Here is a 19,247-nt window from a genome sequence, read left to right on the forward strand (position 1 = left end):
CCCAGCAGTGCTCAGAGCTGCAGGTGGCAGGCCGGCTGTCCAAGGTCCTTGGGCACGAGGCTCCAGAAGGTTGGGACACTGCCAAGCAAACGGAAATGCAGGCGGACACAAGTCTGCATCCTGAGGAAGATGCGGCCGGAGGACCAGGCTTCCACTCATGTGGGGGGCGCCCCACGTCAAGGACACACGACCTCCCTCGAGGGCGCGTGGGGGTCCTGAGGTCTGCAGGCTGGGACAGTGCAGCCCATGACACCGAGAGGTGACTGTCCAGGCAAACGCCTCCTCACTTTGTGAGGAAGCAGCCTGGCCATTGGGAGTTGCAGCCCAGGGCGGTTTGGTCTGAAATCGGGCTCCAGCCGTCAAGTTGGAGCAAAATGTCTCCCAAGTGGGAGAAGCCCCTGCAAGGCCTGACAGGGCCGCACTACTGGCGGGGCTGGGCTGCCCCCTGGTGGAGTGCTGGGCAGGCGCTAGGCACCCCTGGTCAGCCCGGGGTGTGGAGGGCGGCTGCCCTAGTCCCGTCCCCTCCTGGCTGAGCCATGACTTGCAGGGGAGGCCTGACTGGGGGCCCAAGGGCAGCCACAGCCCTGCAGTGAGGCCCAGCAGGCGGCGGAGGGGCTGAGCGCCAGAAAAGTCTCCAGGAACAGGAGTGCTGGGGGCTCTGAAGAACGGGATGCTCCCTCTGCCAGCCCTGTCCGGCTGTGTGGGGACCCGCCTGGGTCGGAGGCTGTGCCAACTGCCATGGAAGCTCACTCCGACGACCCACTCCGACGACCGGCCGGAACCCCCACCTCAGGAAGCCTCTTCTGGGCCCGTGTCTGCATCCACGACGTGGGGAGAAGGGCTCAGGACAGAGCCTGGTGCCTACGGCGGTAACCATTCTGGTGCCGTGTGCTGGCAACCTGCCCACGTCCACCCCAGCCCTCGGGGTGTGGTTGTGCGCGTTTGTGGGGACGACTCCAGGTGTGGCGAGGCTGGGCGCTGGCGGAGGAAGAGCTGCCCTCTGTGTCTCTCTCCCACTGCGGCTCTGGAGAACTAACGAAGGCTCGTCTGCGGGTGCCTGTGCTGTGCCCTACGGGCTGGTCCCGTGAGGATGGACGGACGGCCCCTTGTGGAGAAGCAGCAGGGCAGCAGTTACACGGACGCGCATGGGGGACACTAGCCCTTGCTGCCTGCCCTGACCGAGCCTGGGGTGTGGCCTTACCCAGGCCGAGCCTGTACGACCAGCAGGGAAGCCGCCGTGCGGGGCTTTCTGTGCCCCAAGCCAGCTGCGATGGGGGCGCCGCTGCACGGGCTAGGCCAGGAGGCCAGCTGCCCCCTTGGGTGCCCCACCAGCCTCTGTGTTGGTGGTGCTGCCAGAGGTCAGTTATCACTTCTCAGCCCCAAAGCCACTCTTCACGGCTGGCTCTGTGCTGCGGGGGCTGGACCCCTCGTCATCTCTAACGGCCGCCCGATGCGTTGCTCGTCAGCAGCAGGCCACTGGTTCAGCAGGCTGCGTGAACAGCCGCGTCAGCAGCACCTGCGCTCCCGTGGCCCCTGCCGCAGTCACCGCACACCACAATTTTCCCTTCCCAAGGAGCCTGGCCGCGCGGGCAGGCCCCAGGTCCATCTCTGGGGGCCTCTCCAGGGCCATCTGTACGTTTGCTGCTGCCATCTCTGCTTGTACCCCTCCAGCACTTCACGGCCTTCCACTGGCGACCCATTTCCACAGCAACGTGCTGGCGCGGTTCCCGTCTCCGGATGGGTTTCTGCTTCGGGGACCACTGCCCTCCGATGCTCCCGTTCAAAATCCAGGAGTCGTCCTTGCTCCTTCCGTCGCCTTCGCCTCCACATCCAACCTGCCAGCAAGGCTGGTGTCTTCACCTCCCAACCATCCCCAGGCTGTTCTCTGTGCCCTCACTTCTCCTGATGGCAGCCGTGCCCTCCGCACAAGAGCCAGAGGGAACTTTCAGACACACAGATCAGACCCCCGCTTCCTGCCAGCGCTTCCTGCGACCCTTACAATCACACTCCAGCCCGCTGAGGCTCAGGGCCTCCCCGCGCCCCTCCTGGACCCCTTCTCGGCCACACCCTTCTCCTGCTGCTGGTAGGCCCTTCGGGCCCTGCTCTTGCTCTTCCGGGCCGTGGCGCCTCTTGCCATCATTTAGGCCTCGGCTCACAGAACCACACGAGAGAGGACGGCCAGGCCCTTGGCCACCCAGCTGCCTGTAGGGACAACGGGGCTCCTTGTCGCTCTAGCCACTGACCAAGGCAGGAGCCAGCCCTTCATGAGATGCGCATCTCCGGCTCCTGCTCCGTTTGCTCCCGGCTGGGCATGTGGCCAGCCTCCAGTAAGAAAAATGAATGATGGATTCTGGGGTCCCAATGAGGTCTTTGGATCTGCCTGGTCTCCCCCCAGCTTGTAGCGTCTACTGCCCCCCCCCCCCAAGTCAGACCTGAGGGGTACGGCCTGCAGCTGCAAGGAGCGGCAGTATCCTCTCCTGCATCCCCATGTTACAAGGGGGCCATTTCTCATAAAAAACGCTTCACCGGCCCCAAAGCTGTCCTCAAGAGACCCAGAAATGTCACCCCATTCCCACAGGTGACACTGCAGGTGGCGGGGCATCTCAGGAGCCAGACAGGAAAGGTGTTAGTCGGGGCCCTTCCCTTACTTCCTCATCAGCAGGGTGGCTGCCCTCCCTGCCCCTCGGGGTGGAGGAACAGCACCGAGGTATCCCATGAGGATGCTTGAGTGGCACAAGGACCCCAGTGGGCCCCCAAGAGCCTGGGGTCCTGCCACGTCCCCAGGTACCTCATAGGTGGAGCCGTCGGCACGGCACAGTACCCCGTGCCCCTGACGCTGGTCCTGGACCCAGTCGCCTTCGTACTTGTCACCGTTCCTGGGAACACAAACACAGGGGCTGCTCTCAGACCGGGGAAAGCCAGGTGGTGGCACTGACTCAGAACCGCTCCTCCGACCGGGGCTCAGCACGCGCCACCGGGATGGAGGCAAAAATAGGCCCCGAGCAGATGGCGTGAGTTCCTGCCTTGCCAGGGCCTGCTGCGGAGGGCAGGCGGCCTTGGCGCTCGGCGGGGAGTGATGGCAGCGGCCCCTGGCCCCCGCTCTCCCGGCCCCCAGGTGTGTAAGACTCGGAGAGAAGTAGGTGTGAACATGCATGTGGCTTTGGCGGCATTGTGCGTGAACAACGGACAGGAAGGCAGGCCCACCGCGTCCTTTGGTGCCCAAGAAAGCCCCTGCCCGTCACCCCCCCTGCCACCCAACCCTCCGGAGGTGTTTACCAGGGGGAATCAAGGTTTTCTCTACTAAACAGGCTGGTAAGCAGTGTCAGTAATTAAAGCACAGAATCCTGAATGTTGCAGACGCGCCGGAGGCCAGGATGGCCCGGGGGTCGGCATACTCACCGGAAGACCATGTGCCCCCGGCCGTGCCGCTGGTTGTTATGGAATGACCCCCAGTAGGCCTGTCCGTCCCGGTCCACCAGGCGCCCGTGTCCTAGGAAGGGAGCCCAGAGCAACGAGTGTCACCTCGTGCCTCCTCTCAGGGGGACCCTGGCTCCACCCCCCCAGAGGGCAGTGGTAGATTCAGAAGAAAGCTGGGATCAGCATAGCTCCAACCAGGCTGCCCTCCCAGGCCGGGAGTGCCCAGGGAAGACACGGCAGCCGTGATCTGGGGTGGCACCAGCAACCATCATGCCAGGGAAAGTGGTTCTGGGGTCCAGCTCTCAAAGGTGCTGAGGGTGGGAGGGGTGCCTCTTAAGGTCCCCCAGTCCCCAGCATCTGAGGCTGGAGTGCCCTGCTGTATGGCTGGGGCCACCCCACAGCTCTGCCATTGTATCAGTCCACGGGAAACTGCACCTCACAGAGATGACAGCATGCTGGGCCTCCAGTGACTGCCTCAAAGGCCCTTGATCTAAGGGCCAGAGGACAGGGGCGCCTGGGGGCTCAGTCAGTTAAAGGTCTGACTCTTGGTTTCAGCTCAGGTCATGATCTCAGCATCATGAGATCGAGCCCCGTGTCAAGCTCTGTGCTGGGCGGGGAGTCTGTTTGAGATTCTCTCTCTCCCTCTCCCTTCACCCCTCCCCTGCTGACATGCCCTCTCTCTCTAAAATAAATAACTCTTAAAGGAAACAAAGGCCAGAGGACCCACTTGTGGGAACAGGGCTTCATTGCGTGGTTTGGGACAGCTCGGAAGTGCACGTGCATCCTCCCATGTGAGTGGACCCTGGAAAGGTGCCGTTGGACCTTGCGGCCGCTGGGGTGGCTTCTGGAGGCTGGCCTTCCAGAACAGTGAGCACTTCGGTCTTCAGGCCACCAGGGATGCACACCCATCCCATCCCTCCAGGGCAGAGTCTGCTTCCCCCCAAGTGTGGCCTCCTGACTCGCTTTGTCCAACAGCGTGTCCTCAGAGGACCTGCAGCTTCTCGCCCTCCAGGGGCCCCAAGGCTCTGGGCCAAGGCCCGGGAACCACTAGCCCTGCTGGAGCTGCTGCGACCGCCACGGAGAGGCGACCCCACTTGAGGCCAGAGGTCTTGCCCAGCCGAGCCAGGGACAGACTGCTGACCCCTGGGATGGCGGGTGAATAATTCAATGGCAGTTTTTTGGGCTGCTAGATTTTAACCACAGCAGTGAACTGATGCAGAACTTATGGTGTCAGCCCCAGCAGGCAGGGTCCCCAGGCCACAGCCCCCACGCAGAACTGCAGCAGACGCAGTTCTGGGGGCAGAGAGAAGGGCACCTCTGGTTCGGAAGGGTGGATGTCAGGCCCCCTGAGTCAGATCTCGGGGATCCCCACAAAGCGCCCTGCCACACTCAGCAAGCTCCTGTGGGTATCAGACCTTCTCTCAGGCCGTGGGAGAGCTCCCCTTCATAATGTCCGCCAGCTTTGTACTTCATGACGCCGCGTCCTTGGGGCTCTCCCAAAACAAACTGTCCAGAATAGGTGTTCCCTGGTGCAGATGAGAGAGGGGACACATGCGGGTTAGAGCTGTTCCTGGGTCCCCTTAGGTCCATAGTCACACCCCTCCCGCCCCTCATCAATGGTGGCCGCAAGTACCATTTCAGAACACGTGAGGATGTCTCTTTATCTCCCGTTTCCCTTGGCTAAGGAGAGAAAATAGGATTAGGTGGGTTTGGTCCTATCCTCCTGGTTACTATAGGAGCGTGCAATTCCCCCACTCTCGGGCACAGATGCCGGGTTCTATGATGACCCTCTCTGTGGCATCCAGGTGCCCAAGGGCAAAGGCCTCTCTGGGTCAGAATCTGTGGGGGTGGGCCTTCTCTCCACGGAGAACAGCCACCATGCTTGCCTGGGAAGGTCTGTGAGTGGCTGCCCCTGCCCTCGGCTGGCATGCTGCTGACACGGGGTACGTGATGGAAACCAGAGGCCCACACTTCACAGACGGAGGTGCCTTTTGCATCCAGAAGCCAGGGACAACTGACACCAGAGATGGTTTGTGAGAAAGGAGTCAGCATGCCCGCACCTGTCTCCACTGCTAACCTGATGAGGCCCAGAGCCGGCAGCCTTCCCCCGTGATCTCCCCGTCCACAAACTCGCCTTCGTAGTAACTCCCGTCTTTAAACAGCAGCTTCCCCTGACCTGGGGAAAGAAATCATGATGTGAAGTCACACCAAAGGCGGAGAAACCCCTGCTGCCCATGTATGGCGGGACTCGTTTCTCTGAGGGAAGAGCTGGGCTTTGAAGCTCTCAGGCCTGCGTTCAGCTCTGCCTCTTGTCCTATGCCTGCTCTCTGCAAATTCACCTACATACACATTTCTCGATAAAAACGTTCTTGAAACATGACTAAGGCCCTCTGTCTCTGCCAGGATGACAGCAAAGCCATCCAAGTGCAGGGAGGTCCCACCCCAACCTCTTCAGAGGGGACACTACAGTCACCTGGCCTCCATCAGCACTGGGGCCTGAAGAAACGGAGTCTGTGGACACAGGGCAGCACTCAAGAAAACATTTAAAAAGGGGGCACTACTCTGTCCAGGCCAGGCTCTCGCAACGTCTCAGACACAAGCCTCCATGCCCGGCCCAGAGGAAGAGAAGCAGAGATTTCAGACAAAAGTGAGAAATGTCTGTGTGGCAGCAACACAATACAAGTCAAACGCTTAAAAATACAAAACAAAATACTGGCAACCAGCAGACACCAAAAGAGCTCATGTAAGAAAATGCTGAAAGACCAGTTCTCCAGGAGAAAAACAGACAGAGGATATGAGCAGGCAGAATCCCCAGACATAAGACTGTGTGAGCGTAAATGTGGGAAAGTCTGGGCCCACATCTGGGGAGCACTCCAGCGGCTCACATTTGGTACTTTCTCTCTTTTAATGCTGAGACTTTCTACAAAAGTAGCTAATCTCTCTCTTTGAAAAAAAAACAAAAAAATTTTTTTTTGTTTAATTCAATTTAGGTAACAAACACTGTATTATTACTTACTGGGATAGAATTTAGTGATTCATCAGTTGCATACAACACCCATGGCTCATCACATCACGTGCCCTCCTTAATGCCCATCACCAGTTACCCCATCCCTCACCCCCCCTCCCCTCCAGCAACCCTCAGTTTGTTCCCTAGAGTTCAGCATCTCTTATGGTTTGCCTCCCTCTCTGTTTTCCTGTTATTTTATTTTTCCCCTCCCTTCCCCTATGTTCATCTGTTTTGTTTCTTAAATTCCACATATGAGTGAAATCATATGATACTTGTCTTTCTCTGACTTATTTCACCTAGCATAATATTCTCTAGTTCCAGTCACGTCATTGTAAATGGCAAGATTTCATTCTTTTTGATGACTAATATTCCATTGTATATACACCACATCTTCTCTATCCATTCATCTGTCGACAGGCATCTGGGCTCTTCCCATTGTTTGGCTATTGTGGACATTGCTGCTGTAAACATGGCAGTGCAGGTGCCCCTTCTGATCACTATGTTTGTACCCTTTAGTAAATACAGGAGTGGGTAATCGCTTACTCATCAAAAATAAACCATAAAGGCAATTTTCACTTTGGCAAAGACAGACTAACACCCCAGGGAGGATTTCTAAGTTGGGTCTTCCCCTGCCAGGTTGCCCCAGAGCCTGTGAGAAGGCTGCTCCGCAAGGGGTCTCCCAGGGCCCTGGTGCTGCTGCAGGGCCCCAGGATGTCTTGTCTGGTGAGCTTTAAAGAAAGCTGCAGGGAATAGCCCTGCCTGGGCACCAGTGAGTGGGAGTGTGGGGGCCCATGCTGATGGCTCCCAGTGCCACCTGCCGGTCCAAGCTCCCCGAGGACACGGGCTGTCGGTGCAAGGTGGCAGCCGTGGGAACAGACCACAATTTCTCACCGTGTTTCTTCCCTCCTTTCCATTCTCCTTCATATCGAAAAAAAGAATTCGGGTACACATAGACGCCGTAACCTGAATATGGAAAAGAAGACGGACGGGTGAGCACGTGGTGCCAGGTGAGCCTGCTGACAACCAGCAAACCCTCGGGTGGGGCGGTGTGTGGGCCCTGAGCGGGAGGGTGCAGGATGCGTGAGCACAAGTCTCTGAGAGGCCGCGGCTGGTGGAGGGGCGACGGTTGCTGGGTGAAGGTGAGGTACGGGGTTGAGGGGAAGGCGCCAGCCCTGCCATCTTCCTGCAGAACTCACCAGTGGCCTTCCGTCCCCTGAGGACAAAATCCACACTCACACCCAAGGGGAACGCAGGGCTCCCCTCCCCACCAGCCCCGTTTCCACCGCGCGACGCGGGCAGCGTGGGAGTCACCGGCCTCCTGCATCTGCCACAGACAGGCTCGGGCTCCACCCGAACACGGTTCTTCGGACCTACGAGCAGCGCCCAGCCTCCGAACCGCGCGTCCGGGGCCGGGCCGGCGCCTCCCGGCTCGCTCCCCAGGCTCCGCCGCTCCGGGCGGGCGCCCCCACTCCCGGGGTCGGGACTCCGGGGCTCCCCGCGGGCTGCTGGCTGGGCTTGGGGCCAAGAGCGCGCGGCGGCCGCCGGGACCCCGCTCGTCTCCCCCCCATCGCGGACGGAGACCGGCCCCGGCCTGCAGCCATTACCGTCCCGCGGCGGCCGCCTCGGTGGGTCCCGGACCGGCTGGCCGGAGATCGGGCTCTCTCGGCCCGCGGCTGCCATCTTGCCGCTAGGGTTTCCTTAGCAACCGCAAAGCTCTCCTCCATTGGCCCGTGGGCCAGTCCTTGGGCGATAACAATCTCTGGAGTGGAGTTATGCCGGCCCGGAGCCCGTAGACGCAATTACGCATGCGCAGCACGGCGCATTTCCGCAGCGGACGTCCCTTCCGCCGAGGGGACCGCCCCGCCAACGGCCTGAGCACCCCGCACCGGAAGCGGAAATGGTTGGAGGCTCTCGGCTCCGCCCCGGCGGCCATCTTGGAGGCTCCGGAGGCGGTGCTGCACAGGACAGAGCGGAAGTGCTCGACTGGCCCTTCCCGGACCGTGCGAAGCGCCGGCGCGGCCGCCTGCCCGCGTCCTCCTTCCCGCGGCCCTCGGAGACCGCGCTCGGCCGCAAGGAGCGGCGAGGTGCCGGCGGGCGGCGGGGGTCCGGGCGGGCGGGGCGGGAGCCAGGCGGGCGGGGCGCCGGGCTAGGCCGGGCGGGGGCTGGGGTCGCGAGTCCTGGGCCCCCCGGGGGCGCGCAGGGACCGCCCCCCGTCCCCACCCGCGGGCGCGGCCCGGGAGGGGTTGGCTGCCCACTCCAGGCTCTTGCGCTGACGTCCGCTCTTACTTGTCGGGTCCTCACTTGGTTCTGGCGCTCGTCTGTAGGGTTTGGGTAGGAGAGCGACGAGACGAAGAGTTAGGTTGCTCAAGGTGATCTCTGGAAATACTGCCCATTACGGTCGCAAAAGCCGAAGTTCTCCAGGCCGACTTTGCATCCGACGGTGCTCCCGCGCCGGGGATCGCACAGCTCACAGCCTCCCTCGCCCGTGAACCTTCTTCGGGGCTCCGGTCCCTCGTGTCCTCAGAGTCGAGGCGGCCTGGGAGTCCTGAAGTTCCCCCGAAGCTCGTTCTTCTCAGTGGGGTTGGTCTTTCACTTCGCGGGGATAGAATCCCCCGTGAGTGAGCAGGGTCCTCGGTGATTGAGACCCAGCTCCTGTAGAGCGCAGGTGGTGACCTCGGCCAGGTGCGCCGTGGTCAGGGCCAGGTGGAGACCTCCAGGGTGGTCATGCCCAGAGGCGGGAGGAGCCCTGGCCGGGGAAGGCGGTTTCTGCTAAGAATGAGTAGGTGACGTCTGGAAGGGCATTTCAGCGGAGGGAACGGCACCAGAGGTTGCAGGTGAAACTACCCTACACCGGACCTAGGAGGAACGAGGGAGGAGGAGCGAAGCGTGGATGACCCGGATGCCTGGCAGAGGGATATGATCCTTTAAATGCCATGCTTGCTGTTTGAGGAGTGCAGACACTGGGGCAAGTGGGGCCCTAGGACTAGGCACATAGAGAGTTTTGTGTGCACAGTTTTAGGCATGACAGTCAACGGTCTGTCCTTGGAATGGTTTTATTTTGCTTTTTACCTTTTTTTTTTTTTTTTTTTTTTTTTTTTGGTGACTGAGCATCAAACAGTTAAATCCGACAGGTAATTTGCTGATTGCCTGCTGTGTAACAGGCCTTTTTAGGTGGCAGGGCGCAGCAGTGGCCCAGACAAGGTTTCCCCCTGAAGAGGCTTACATTCTAATAGGAAATAGAGAAATAAACAGGATGAAAATCAGAAAATGATTGTTCTATGAAATAAAAACAGGGTGATGTGACTTAGGGATTGTTGACGGGGTCGGCCTCTCTGCAGAGGTGGCCTTGAAACTGAGCAGAGGGAAGGGGATCACAGACTCACTGGTGCAAGGCAGGGCCAGCACTTCTGAGAGAGGCCAGCACACGCCCTCGATGCCAGGCTCTGAGGCCTGCACAGCTGACTCCCGTCAAGAAGCCTTTGAGGAGGGCGCAGAGGTGCTGTAACCCCATTTCGCAGATTGGAATGAGGGGTCGCTTGGGCCGTCCTGCTAGGAAGTGACCGAAACTGGACTCTAGGAGGAGAGTGCTTGACTCCAGAGTTCACTTGCTTCGAGTACTGTGACAGTCTCCTTGAGACGTGGAGAGCTACGTGACGATGGGTGTGCTGCTTGTCAATCAGAGGCCGGCTGATGTGTGTTTGAAATAGTCTCCGCACGTTCATCTGAGAGAAGGCAACGTCTCTAGCTAGAGTGCCTGCTTCCAAGGCTTGCCAGGCATGTTCTCATACTGCTTTCCTGCCTCGGTTCAAGGAGAAGCGTTTTACTGGTAAACCCTTGGTCATAAGTAAAAGCAGAGGAAATTTGTGAGGATCCACAGAATAAGGAGTATTACTGATGTAGCTTTCTGCTGGCCTGGCTTTGGCCTAAATGGGGAGGCCAGCCATCCTAGGGAATGAGTTTTAATTTAGCCCCTTTTAAAATATGGGATTCTCTCACTTGAGTGTAGAAATGCACCTCCTGAAGAGATGGGGCCCTGGGGCCATAATTCACTGGCTCAGTTCAGTCATTTGTCTGTATTGCCTGTGTCTCTCCTGAGGGCAAAGGGCATTTCCCCGTCACCTCCTTGACACTCCTGGCCCTCTGCCTGTCCTTCCTCTGCCCATCCTTCAGCGGTTATGGAATCAGAGTTACACCTATAACGCAGACTTGATACTATGGGGTGCTCAGGTGGTCTTAATACCTCAGTTGTAATTGGAAGGTTTTCCAGTTGAGGTCTAGGTCACATGAGCTGCTGACTTCATCTCAGAAAGACGATGTTCTGAGCACTCGCTGTGAGGATGTGATTGAGAAACATGGCCCTAGGCAGGTGTGGGTTCAGCTTGTAGCCCTGTGCGAGCAGGCTGGCCAGTGGGGCCACCGCAATCGTTGTGAGCCTTGCTTTCCTGTGATGTGTCCGTGAGTGCCATTAGCCAGATGAGACTGAGGCTGTGCAGCCATACAGCTCAGGGGCCTCGGACACGGACGTAGAGCCGGAGTCTGTGTGTGCTTCTGTGCCCCAACCCTGCAGCGGTACTCGTGGAATTTGCTGCACACAGGTTTTGGGGGCAGAGGTGAGCTTTGCCCAGGCATCTTCACAAGCACCTCAGTCGTGTGGTTTGGGCGGCAGTGTGCTCGGAGAGAGAGGCTGAAGTCTGGTAGAGCAGCCCCTGACCTTGGGCAAGTGGCTTAAACTGAGACTCGATCGCCCTTAGTAAGATAGGGGTGATTAAGCTCACTTGGTTATCTGGGTTCTCATCAGTTAATTCCTCATGGAATCCACAACAGCATGTTGAAATAGTCAGGAGCAGATAGGATCAATTCCACTTACAGATGACGAACTGGGGCACAGACGGTTGGCTCCCTCGCTGGGAACCGGGTGGCATTTTCCTGTTTGTGGGGTGGAGAACCGGACCCTGAGAGGACCAGGACTTGCACAGCTGGCTGCTGGTGCCCTGGGGAGCAGCCTGGACAGAGCCCAGGCCCGGCCCTGGAGAGAGGGGTTGCCGGGGGGGAGCCCTAGGAATAGAACAGAGGAGGGAGACATGGGCACAGTGGTCCGTGAGGGAAAGTGTGTCCACAGGACTCCACGGTCAGCAAGGGCAGCTCCTGGGGACCAGCGGGAGGAGTGTGGGCCAGGTGACATGAGCAGAAACAGAAGTCTACCCAGTGCTGCTTTGAATGTCAGGCACCATTCTGGCTCTCCACCGGGGTCTCTTGCTTCTTTTCTTTTCTTCTTCTTCTTTTTTTTTTTTTTTTAAAGATTTTGTTTATTTTAGAGAGCGCGTGCATGCATGCTTACGGGCAGGGGGTGGGGTGGGGGGAGGGCAGAGGGAGAGGGGGAGAGAATCTCAGGCAGACTCCCTGCTGAGTGCAGAGCCTGACGCAGGGCTCCATCTCACCACCCTGAGATCATGACCTCAGCGAAAATCACGAGGCAGATGCTTAACCAAGTGAACCATGCAGGTGCCCCGCTTGCTTGTTTCTTTTTACTGGACAACTCATGGCAAAGGCACGGAGAAAGTAGTGAATACGGAAAAGATTTGCTTGATAGTGTTGGTGAAAATAGGGCAAAGTGATGAGAGCCTTGACCGTTTTCGTTTAAAGTATTTTGTGTGTTTCTCAGTTACAGAATGTCCGAAGGGGACAGTGCTGGAGATTCTGTCCACGGGAAGCCTTCTGTGGGGTACAGATTTTTCACAAGACTTGGACAGGTTGGTTTTTTTGTGGATGAATTGAAGAACCAGCTTGATGAACAGATCAGTTGAACTGAGTGAGAAGCTTTCGACCCTGGGACGTGTTCCCCCGGGTCACGGGTGCGCTGGCTGCTGGCTTTCCCCAGCCTCGGTTTATACTTTCTCTCCGCTGAGAATGTGCTCATGTCTTTGGTCCTTCTATAAAGGGCCAGACAGTGGTTTAGGCCTTGGAGGCCACCTGTGTTCTCTGCCATACACTTGTTTTCTGTTTTTTTGTCCCCCAACAACCTTTAAAAACATGAAAACCCTTCTTAGGTCCTGGGCGGCATGGCTGTGCGCTTACCTAAGTCCTCTCTCCGGGCCACCCACCTCCACGTCCCCTGGCCCAGCTCTGCACTGACCTGTGGGTTGGACCTGTGGGCTGTGCTGAGGCCTGCCGCAGTCAGCAGTGCCCGAAGCTACGTTCAGACACTGAGTTCAGAAGTCTGATTCAGTGAACAATTGTGTATACTGATGTTTTGGCTTAGAATTAAAAATGTATGTTCTTAAAATTAAAAAAGAACATTTGGAAAACTTCATAATTATTGAAGCCAGGTGGTGGGTTCTTTTGATTTTATGAACGTCTGAAATTTTTCATAAAAAATTAAAAGTTTAAAAATTAATTGCAAAGTTAAAATTAATGCATATATGTGTGCTAATTATGTGTACCTGCACACATGCATGTGCGTGTGTGTATGGTTACAACCAAAGATTCCTTCCGGAAACTCCACTGCTTTGTGTCCACCACGCCGAGCCGCACACCTGCCTGCGGTCAGGCTGTGGCTGCCTGTCCTGAGAGCAGGGGCAGGGCCACCTGGGGCCGTTGGGCAGGGCTGGGGCCAGCTCCGGGGAGCGGGGTGGGACTCAGACTGAGCCCCAGGTAAGGTGCCCACGTTCTTCGTGCTCTCGCGGTGAAGTTAGGTGACCTCGTCACGAGCCCTCAGGCTCATGTTATCGGATCGTCTGCCGTGCGAGATTGTTCTGTGCTATTTTTGCTTTAGGTGTGGGCCTGTTTCAGGACTTTGGGTTAATCACAGTCACTGCTTTGTGTTGTTGACTTAAAGCCCGAAGCTGGTGCTCGTGGGCGGTGTGCTCTGTGGCCCAGGGTGCGTGAACCCCTGTCTTCTAGGTCTACCAGTCGTGGCTGGACAAGTCCACGCCTTACACGGCCGTGCGGTGGGTGCTGACGCTGGGCCTGAGTTTCATCTACATGGTCCGAGTTTACCTGCTGCAGGTGGGTGCGGGCTGGGGGCTGAGCCCCTGCCATCTCCACACCGTCCATGTGGCCTTGGACGGGATGCGGGTTTTCCCTTTATTTCCGGAGTGGGAGGGATCGGGGTAGCAGGATGCAGCCTGTGCGGCCTGGCTAAAAGTGACTTCGAATTCACCGTAGTTGTCGTTAGGGTTGTTGTTGCTTGAATGGGGACTTGGTCCATTCTTCAACGGAGAGAGTGACCTGGAGACCTCGATGTAGGGGTGCAGGGGGATGGGGATGCAGCTGTCTTCTGAACCGAGTTTGCACCTGCTTTGGCAGCGCTCAGGTGTGGTCTGCAGCACGAAGCCAAGTCAGCTTTCCACATCTGGTCTGTAGTTTTCGGGCTTGAGAGGTTTTAAGGCAGTAGGATTCCTCTTGTTTGCGTGCACATTTTTTTGGGGTTTTGAAATTGGTAATGCAGTGCATTCTGGTCTAGTAGGGTAAACTTGGTGCTTTTAAAAATGAATTTAATCGCAAGTGCATGATGGCGTGCAAGCACTCCCATCTCTTCACATCTCCTGAGGAGGGTTTGGCTCCACAACGCATTTCTGTTTTTGTTTTCTGAAGATTTTATTTATTTGAGAGCGAGCACGCACAAGCCAGGAGAGAGAGAGGGAGAAGCGGGCTCCCCACAGAGCAGGGGAGCCTGACGCAGGACTCGACCTCAGGATCTCAAGGTCGTGACCTGAACTGAAGGCAGACGCTTCACCTGACTGAGCCACCCAGGCGCCCCTCCATATTTTTTTAACCTCATTCTTGATTTTCCAGTTCTGGATTTCTTCTGGGCAAAGATTATTAACAGCCTGACCAGTGTGTGGTAGTGTGAGGGGCCCACCAGAAGGAATAATAGCCAGCATATTCTGAGGGATGGCTCAGATCCTATATTCCGGTTCAGGTAGCCATTGGTGAGGCAGGGTCGGGGTCAGGCGTACGTGCCAGCATCCCTCAGTACCTGGTCCACACCCGCCCCGTGATGTGGCCCAGCTCGGGCGTGTGGCTTTGAGGAAAGCCTCCTCTTCTGCTGCATCCCTGGCGGGGAGCTGGTGGCTTCAGGTGGTCATGCACCTACCTGGACCCTTGGAGAAGTTTGCCGTGTGCACCGTGGCTTGTCTGCTCTCACACTCACAAAGTAATTTGAGATAAACTGTCATTGTGGGTGTTCACTGTGCCTCTCTGTCACTTGTTGCAATCTCCGGACTGGAGGTAAGTTGTATGTGTTTTGAAGTTGAGCTAAGACAAGGTCGTGAGTTGCTGGAATGTTGGGGGACTGGTTCAGGGCCCGGACGCTGGGCCGCGTCACTGACCGAGCGTTCCTCTCTTGCAGGGCTGGTACATTGTGACCTACGCCTTGGGGATCTACCATCTCAACCTTTTCATAGCCTTCCTTTCTCCCAAAGTGGACCCTTCCTTGATGGAGGACTCAGGTACAGTAGCGATCGGCTGCTTGGCTCTGTCTGTGTGGGAGGCTTGTGATTTTGTACACTTCACAGATTGCCTCATTTTCTCTAGAAACCCAAGAAATCCAAACTTTTGAGACTGTCCTCTTGGTGTTTAAAATGTGCTTAGAACCTCGGTGATAATACACGTGGGTGTAGATGGAGGCGTTAAACCTCGGTTGTCAGGCGGGTGGTACTCCTGCCCCTCTGTTGCAGATGAGGCCGCGGAGGCACCTGGGTCACGGGACTTGGCCAGGGTCACGTGGCAGAGTGCGTGGGGGGGGGGCCTCATGTCCTGTCTACGCTCCTCGGGTAGGTGCCCTTCCTGGGGACCCAGAGGTTTCCATGGGCAGCTTGCTGAGACCAGCAGTGCCCACTGGGATCCTGACCGTTCACAGCTGGGCCCCGTTGAGGGCGGTGGCGCTCCCTGATTTCCCAGGATGACGGGTTGGAAAGTTCTTGGCTCACACTGTTCCTGGCCATACCTGGGCCAGGTGGGAGGGCCAAGTCCACACCCGACTGTCCATCCGGGGAGGGGGAGGTGGGAGGCACAGATACATGGAAAGTCGGTCACTGCTGCCAGCATGTGTTGCTGCTGCGGAAAAACCCTGGCGCAGCCGCCTGCCTGTGGATTCCTTCTTGTGACAGCAGTACTTCCTGAGTACTAGGGTGCTGCTTCTCCAGGCTGCCCAAGTCCTGACCAGAAGCCTGTGGTTTTTCTCTATGGAGTATTTAATGAAAATGTGAAAGGAAACAACACTCCCGTTTGTTGCCATTTGGGGGAATTGGAAGATGATTAGGAGAGCTTCTTTGTAGGCCTCGGTTTCTCTGTGTGTAGCTGGGGAGGGTGCCTGCCTTGGGCAGGGTGGGGCGGGGCTGCCTGACTGTACCCAGCTCAGTGAGGGGGGGTTGCTCATCTAGGGAGGGGTTCAGCATGGGGGGGAGGGGTCAGCCTGAGGGGCTCAGCCAGGGTGGGAGGGGGTCTCAGCCAGGGGGGGCTTAGCATGGGGGGGGCTCAGTGTTGGGGGGCTCCGTGTGGGGGGCAGCTCTTCTGAGTTGGGCTCTCAGCAGATGAAGCTGGTGTCTCTCCATCCTTTTCTGTAAACGCTCTCATTTTCCCTGTGTGCTTTTGTATGCTACAGTTGACGTGCGTCTGAAAATTGGTCTGCAGTTTAATTTTATGCGATCATTTAAAACGTGTAGTTCTTTTAAAAAAGAAATTCTATTCTGAATCTTGAAAGCATTGAATTGATTTCTGAATCAGTTGAAGGTTCCCTGTGTTATGTTTGGTTAAATAACATAAATGTGTGTTTCGTGCGTGAGGCCTGCTAGTTCAGAAGCTCTGGGGGGACTTACAAATGTCGTGATGGGGGCAGGTGGGTGAGATGCCTGCCTCGTCTCACTGACATTCTGCCTTTCAGATGACGGCCCCTCATTACCAACCAAACAGAATGAGGAGTTCCGGCCCTTTATTCGAAGGCTTCCAGAGTTTAAATTTTGGTGAGTTAAATCCTAAGGGTAGTTGAGAAAGACACTCGTCCTCAGTGTGGCTAATAAGACTGAGAACAGAGGGTTTTTGTTCTGGTTAGCCGGCAGAGACTTCTTAAAGAAACGAGAGTTTTATTGTGTGTGTTTGTTTTGAACATTCATCCAAAATGTGAGCTGCTGTACTTGGCGGGGCGTGGAGGCAGGTCACAGGGGCCTCTGTAGGAGAGCCCAGTGCCTGGTGCCTCTTTGGAATCTAGCGGAAGAGAAGCTGCTTCTGGGGCGGAGGGTCCTGGGTATGTTCAGACGTGGGCCTCGGGAGGGATGCGCGCGCGGGGTCTGGCTGCCCTGCACGGACCGGCTGGCCTGTGTGCTACTCCTTGCGCTGCACGCCTTCTGCTTGCTGGCATGAGTGGACCGCCTCCCCTGCCCTCCTGCTCGGGATGTCTGTACAGAGGCAGGGCTGGGCCCCTCCAGAGCAGGTGCAGCCTTGGGGAGGTCTGCTTTCACTGGAAGTGCTGTGCTCTGGGGTGGGGCTTGGATGGGACTTGGCTTGTCCCTCAGGCGTCCTGGAGGCGATGACATCTGTGTGATGTTGCACGAGGATGCGTGTGACAGGTGGACAGGTGACCCCTGCTGTCATGCATGAAGAATGCATGAAACATGCATGAAGGTGACCCCCACCGCATAAAGGCTGTGACCTCGTCTTTCCTATATTTGTTGGAGCAAAAACCCAAAGGGAACGAGCTGCCGCACCTTGACTTTGCGTTCTTAGAGCTACGTGTGAGATGTGGCAGGCACTCCGCAAGTCTGCCAGTTGGGTGTGCGGGGCTGGGGCGAGAAGGGCTGGAGCGTGGGCACTGCTGGAGAGCGAGCAGAAAGCGGGCAAGGTGGCTCTGCAAGTGTCCGAGGAAGTTGGCCTTTGTCCTGCAGGAAAGGGTATGCCAAGGAGCATTTTCAGTAGGGCCATGAGTCCGGTGGGCTGGGCCCTGAGCTGAAGGGAGCCCCCTGGGTGTCGCCAGTGTCTCCTCAGCAGTGCACAGCCCAGGGCAGAGGCCTGCCAGGCGTACTGGGCTTACCCCGGGGGGCAGACTCAAGACGCCCACGTTGGCCTGAGCAGCTGCACCTCTTCGCTGAATGTTTCATACTCTGAAATTTTCAAGGAAACTAGGGGCTTCCAAGGGACCGAGGGAATGCAGTGGTCGTGGTTACACATGCTGCACTCTGTAGGAAACGCGCCACGCCGCTACCGCCCCAAGTAGGGATGCTGCTGTGGCCCCAGCTGGCGGGGCAGCTGGTGGCACTGACCTCCTCCCCTGCTTTAAGGCACGCGGCGACCAAGGGCATCCTCGTGGCCATGGCCTGCACCTTCTTTGAGGCTTTCAATGTCCCGGTGTTCTGGCCCATCCTGGTGATGTACTTCATCATGCTTTTCTGTATCACCATGAAGAGGCAAATAAAGGTGAGCGCGGTGGGCACCGCTGCCGAGAGGCGCCGAGAGCCCGCGTGGGCCTTGTCTGTACCTGGACGTCACGTTGCTCTGTGCGGCAGGGACATGGCACACCGCCTTCCCGCCGAGGTGGCCACCATAGATCTGTCCCACAGTGCAGTTGTCCAGCACACAGACTGCTCCCTGGGGGCCGGGTGGGAGGGACCCTCCGTTCTGCCATGCTGTCCTCACTGGAACATCGTCCTGGGGCCCAGAGGCTAGGGCCCACCAGCCAGTCAACAGGTGCTATGCCACCATAACCCTCAAACAGCTCCCAGGGCAGCTTTCCCCCCCACCCTCCTGGATATATCACAGGGGTCCCCAGCCCTGGCCCTTCCTGCATGCGAGGGGTCAGGAAACTTTTCTCAGAGCCTCGGGATTTCCAGTGAACTTGGTCGGCTCAGTGGGCTCTGGAGAGTTTTGCTGTGTCACTGGTGGGGAGGGGCCTGGAAGCTTACTGGAACCCTGGTCTCCTTGCCTCGTGCATAGAGAAGATCAGGATTCAGGTTTGGAGAAACTGTGGTTCATCGCGAAGCCTCTCATATGAGTCTGTCTGTCCGCAGCACATGATCAAGTACCGGTACATCCCGTTCACGCACGGCAAGAGGACGTACAAGGGGAAGGAGGACGCAGGCAAGACGTTCGCGAGCTAGGTGCTCAGCCGGACCCATCACAGTCTGAGGACGGTTCTGAGCCATTGTAACAATGCCTTCTTCCTTCACATAAAGTAGTTGATTTCGAGGGAGTCGAATTTTCTTTTTAAAAAGGAGCTTCAATTATTTGTAACTGAAATATCAGGTTCTTGAAGAAACTGACATTTAAACCAAATTGCATTGATTTATTTTTCAGTGACATTCAAGTGTTGAAATGGATGGAATTCTAGTAAACTGCTGGCTGGGCGGACAGTCGGGAGGAGGTGGGGGGGGTGGGCGGTCTCTGTTGTCAGGCGGCTGTGGAACACACCTACACGGAAGGAGCCGGGTTGCGCCCCAGCTGCCCCCACCCTGGACGCCCTCGGCCACGTCACTCAGCTGGAGGATGAGGCTAACCTGATGCCTGCACGTTGGAAGAACATTTGAAAGGTGATTTCCAAGTAACTCGGGTTCTAATGCCAGTTTCCCAATTTCATCTCACTAGAGATGTTTAAAGTTGGTCTCTATCATAATGACTCAAAACTTTGTTCTTAATTACCATGATTGCTTTTGAGGACCTGGAATTATAAATATATATATTATATTTTAATTGTTTGGAATTATTTTGACACATTTCTTTGATACCTGAAGAGTTGTTTTTGATTAATTTGAAGTTGTTCTCGTGCAGTGGCCCCTTTACGGAAACCACTGGCAAGGGCAGACCAGTTTGTGGGTTTTAACACACCGCTTCTCAC

At 57.0% G+C, this 19,247-nt stretch overlaps 2 protein-coding genes across 3 annotated transcripts in view; one reads left to right on the forward strand and one right to left on the reverse strand.

Annotated features, from left to right (window-relative positions):
• The window catches only part of MORN1 (MORN repeat containing 1), a 56,914-nt gene extending 48,640 nt beyond the window's left edge, over window positions 1-8,274 (reverse strand). Inside the window, exons 1-6 of the mRNA XM_040645531.1 lie at window positions 8,029-8,274; window positions 7,316-7,387; window positions 5,495-5,593; window positions 4,833-4,943; window positions 3,400-3,490; window positions 2,789-2,876 (exon numbers count right to left, since the gene is read on the reverse strand). Coding sequence (XP_040501465.1) covers window positions 2,789-2,876; window positions 3,400-3,490; window positions 4,833-4,943; window positions 5,495-5,593; window positions 7,316-7,387; window positions 8,029-8,104 — 537 coding nt within the window. The 5' untranslated portion in view covers window positions 8,105-8,274. The remainder of the gene's footprint in view (window positions 1-2,788; window positions 2,877-3,399; window positions 3,491-4,832; window positions 4,944-5,494; window positions 5,594-7,315; window positions 7,388-8,028) is intronic.
• A 75-nt stretch (window positions 8,275-8,349) lies between these two features.
• RER1 (retention in endoplasmic reticulum sorting receptor 1) lies at window positions 8,350-18,688 on the forward strand. 2 transcript variants are annotated; one of them, XM_040645660.1, is made up of 7 exons: window positions 8,350-8,508; window positions 12,087-12,174; window positions 13,325-13,429; window positions 14,775-14,874; window positions 16,308-16,386; window positions 17,698-17,833; window positions 18,424-18,688. In XM_040645660.1, exons 2-7 carry the CDS (start codon window positions 12,094-12,096, stop codon window positions 18,511-18,513), a joined length of 591 nt encoding a protein of 196 aa, XP_040501594.1. In that variant the 5' UTR covers window positions 8,350-8,508; window positions 12,087-12,093; the 3' UTR covers window positions 18,514-18,688. The 2 variants fall into 2 exon arrangements, with proteins under 2 accessions (XP_040501594.1, XP_040501595.1); XM_040645661.1 differs by having other exon boundaries at window positions 8,364-8,508; window positions 12,093-12,174.
• Window positions 18,689-19,247: the final 559 nt, after the last annotated feature.

This window comes from Ursus maritimus, unplaced genomic scaffold (genome assembly GCF_017311325.1).
Source record: "Ursus maritimus isolate PB19 unplaced genomic scaffold, ASM1731132v1 scaffold_32, whole genome shotgun sequence".
Lineage (NCBI taxonomy): Eukaryota > Metazoa > Chordata > Mammalia > Carnivora > Ursidae > Ursus > Ursus maritimus.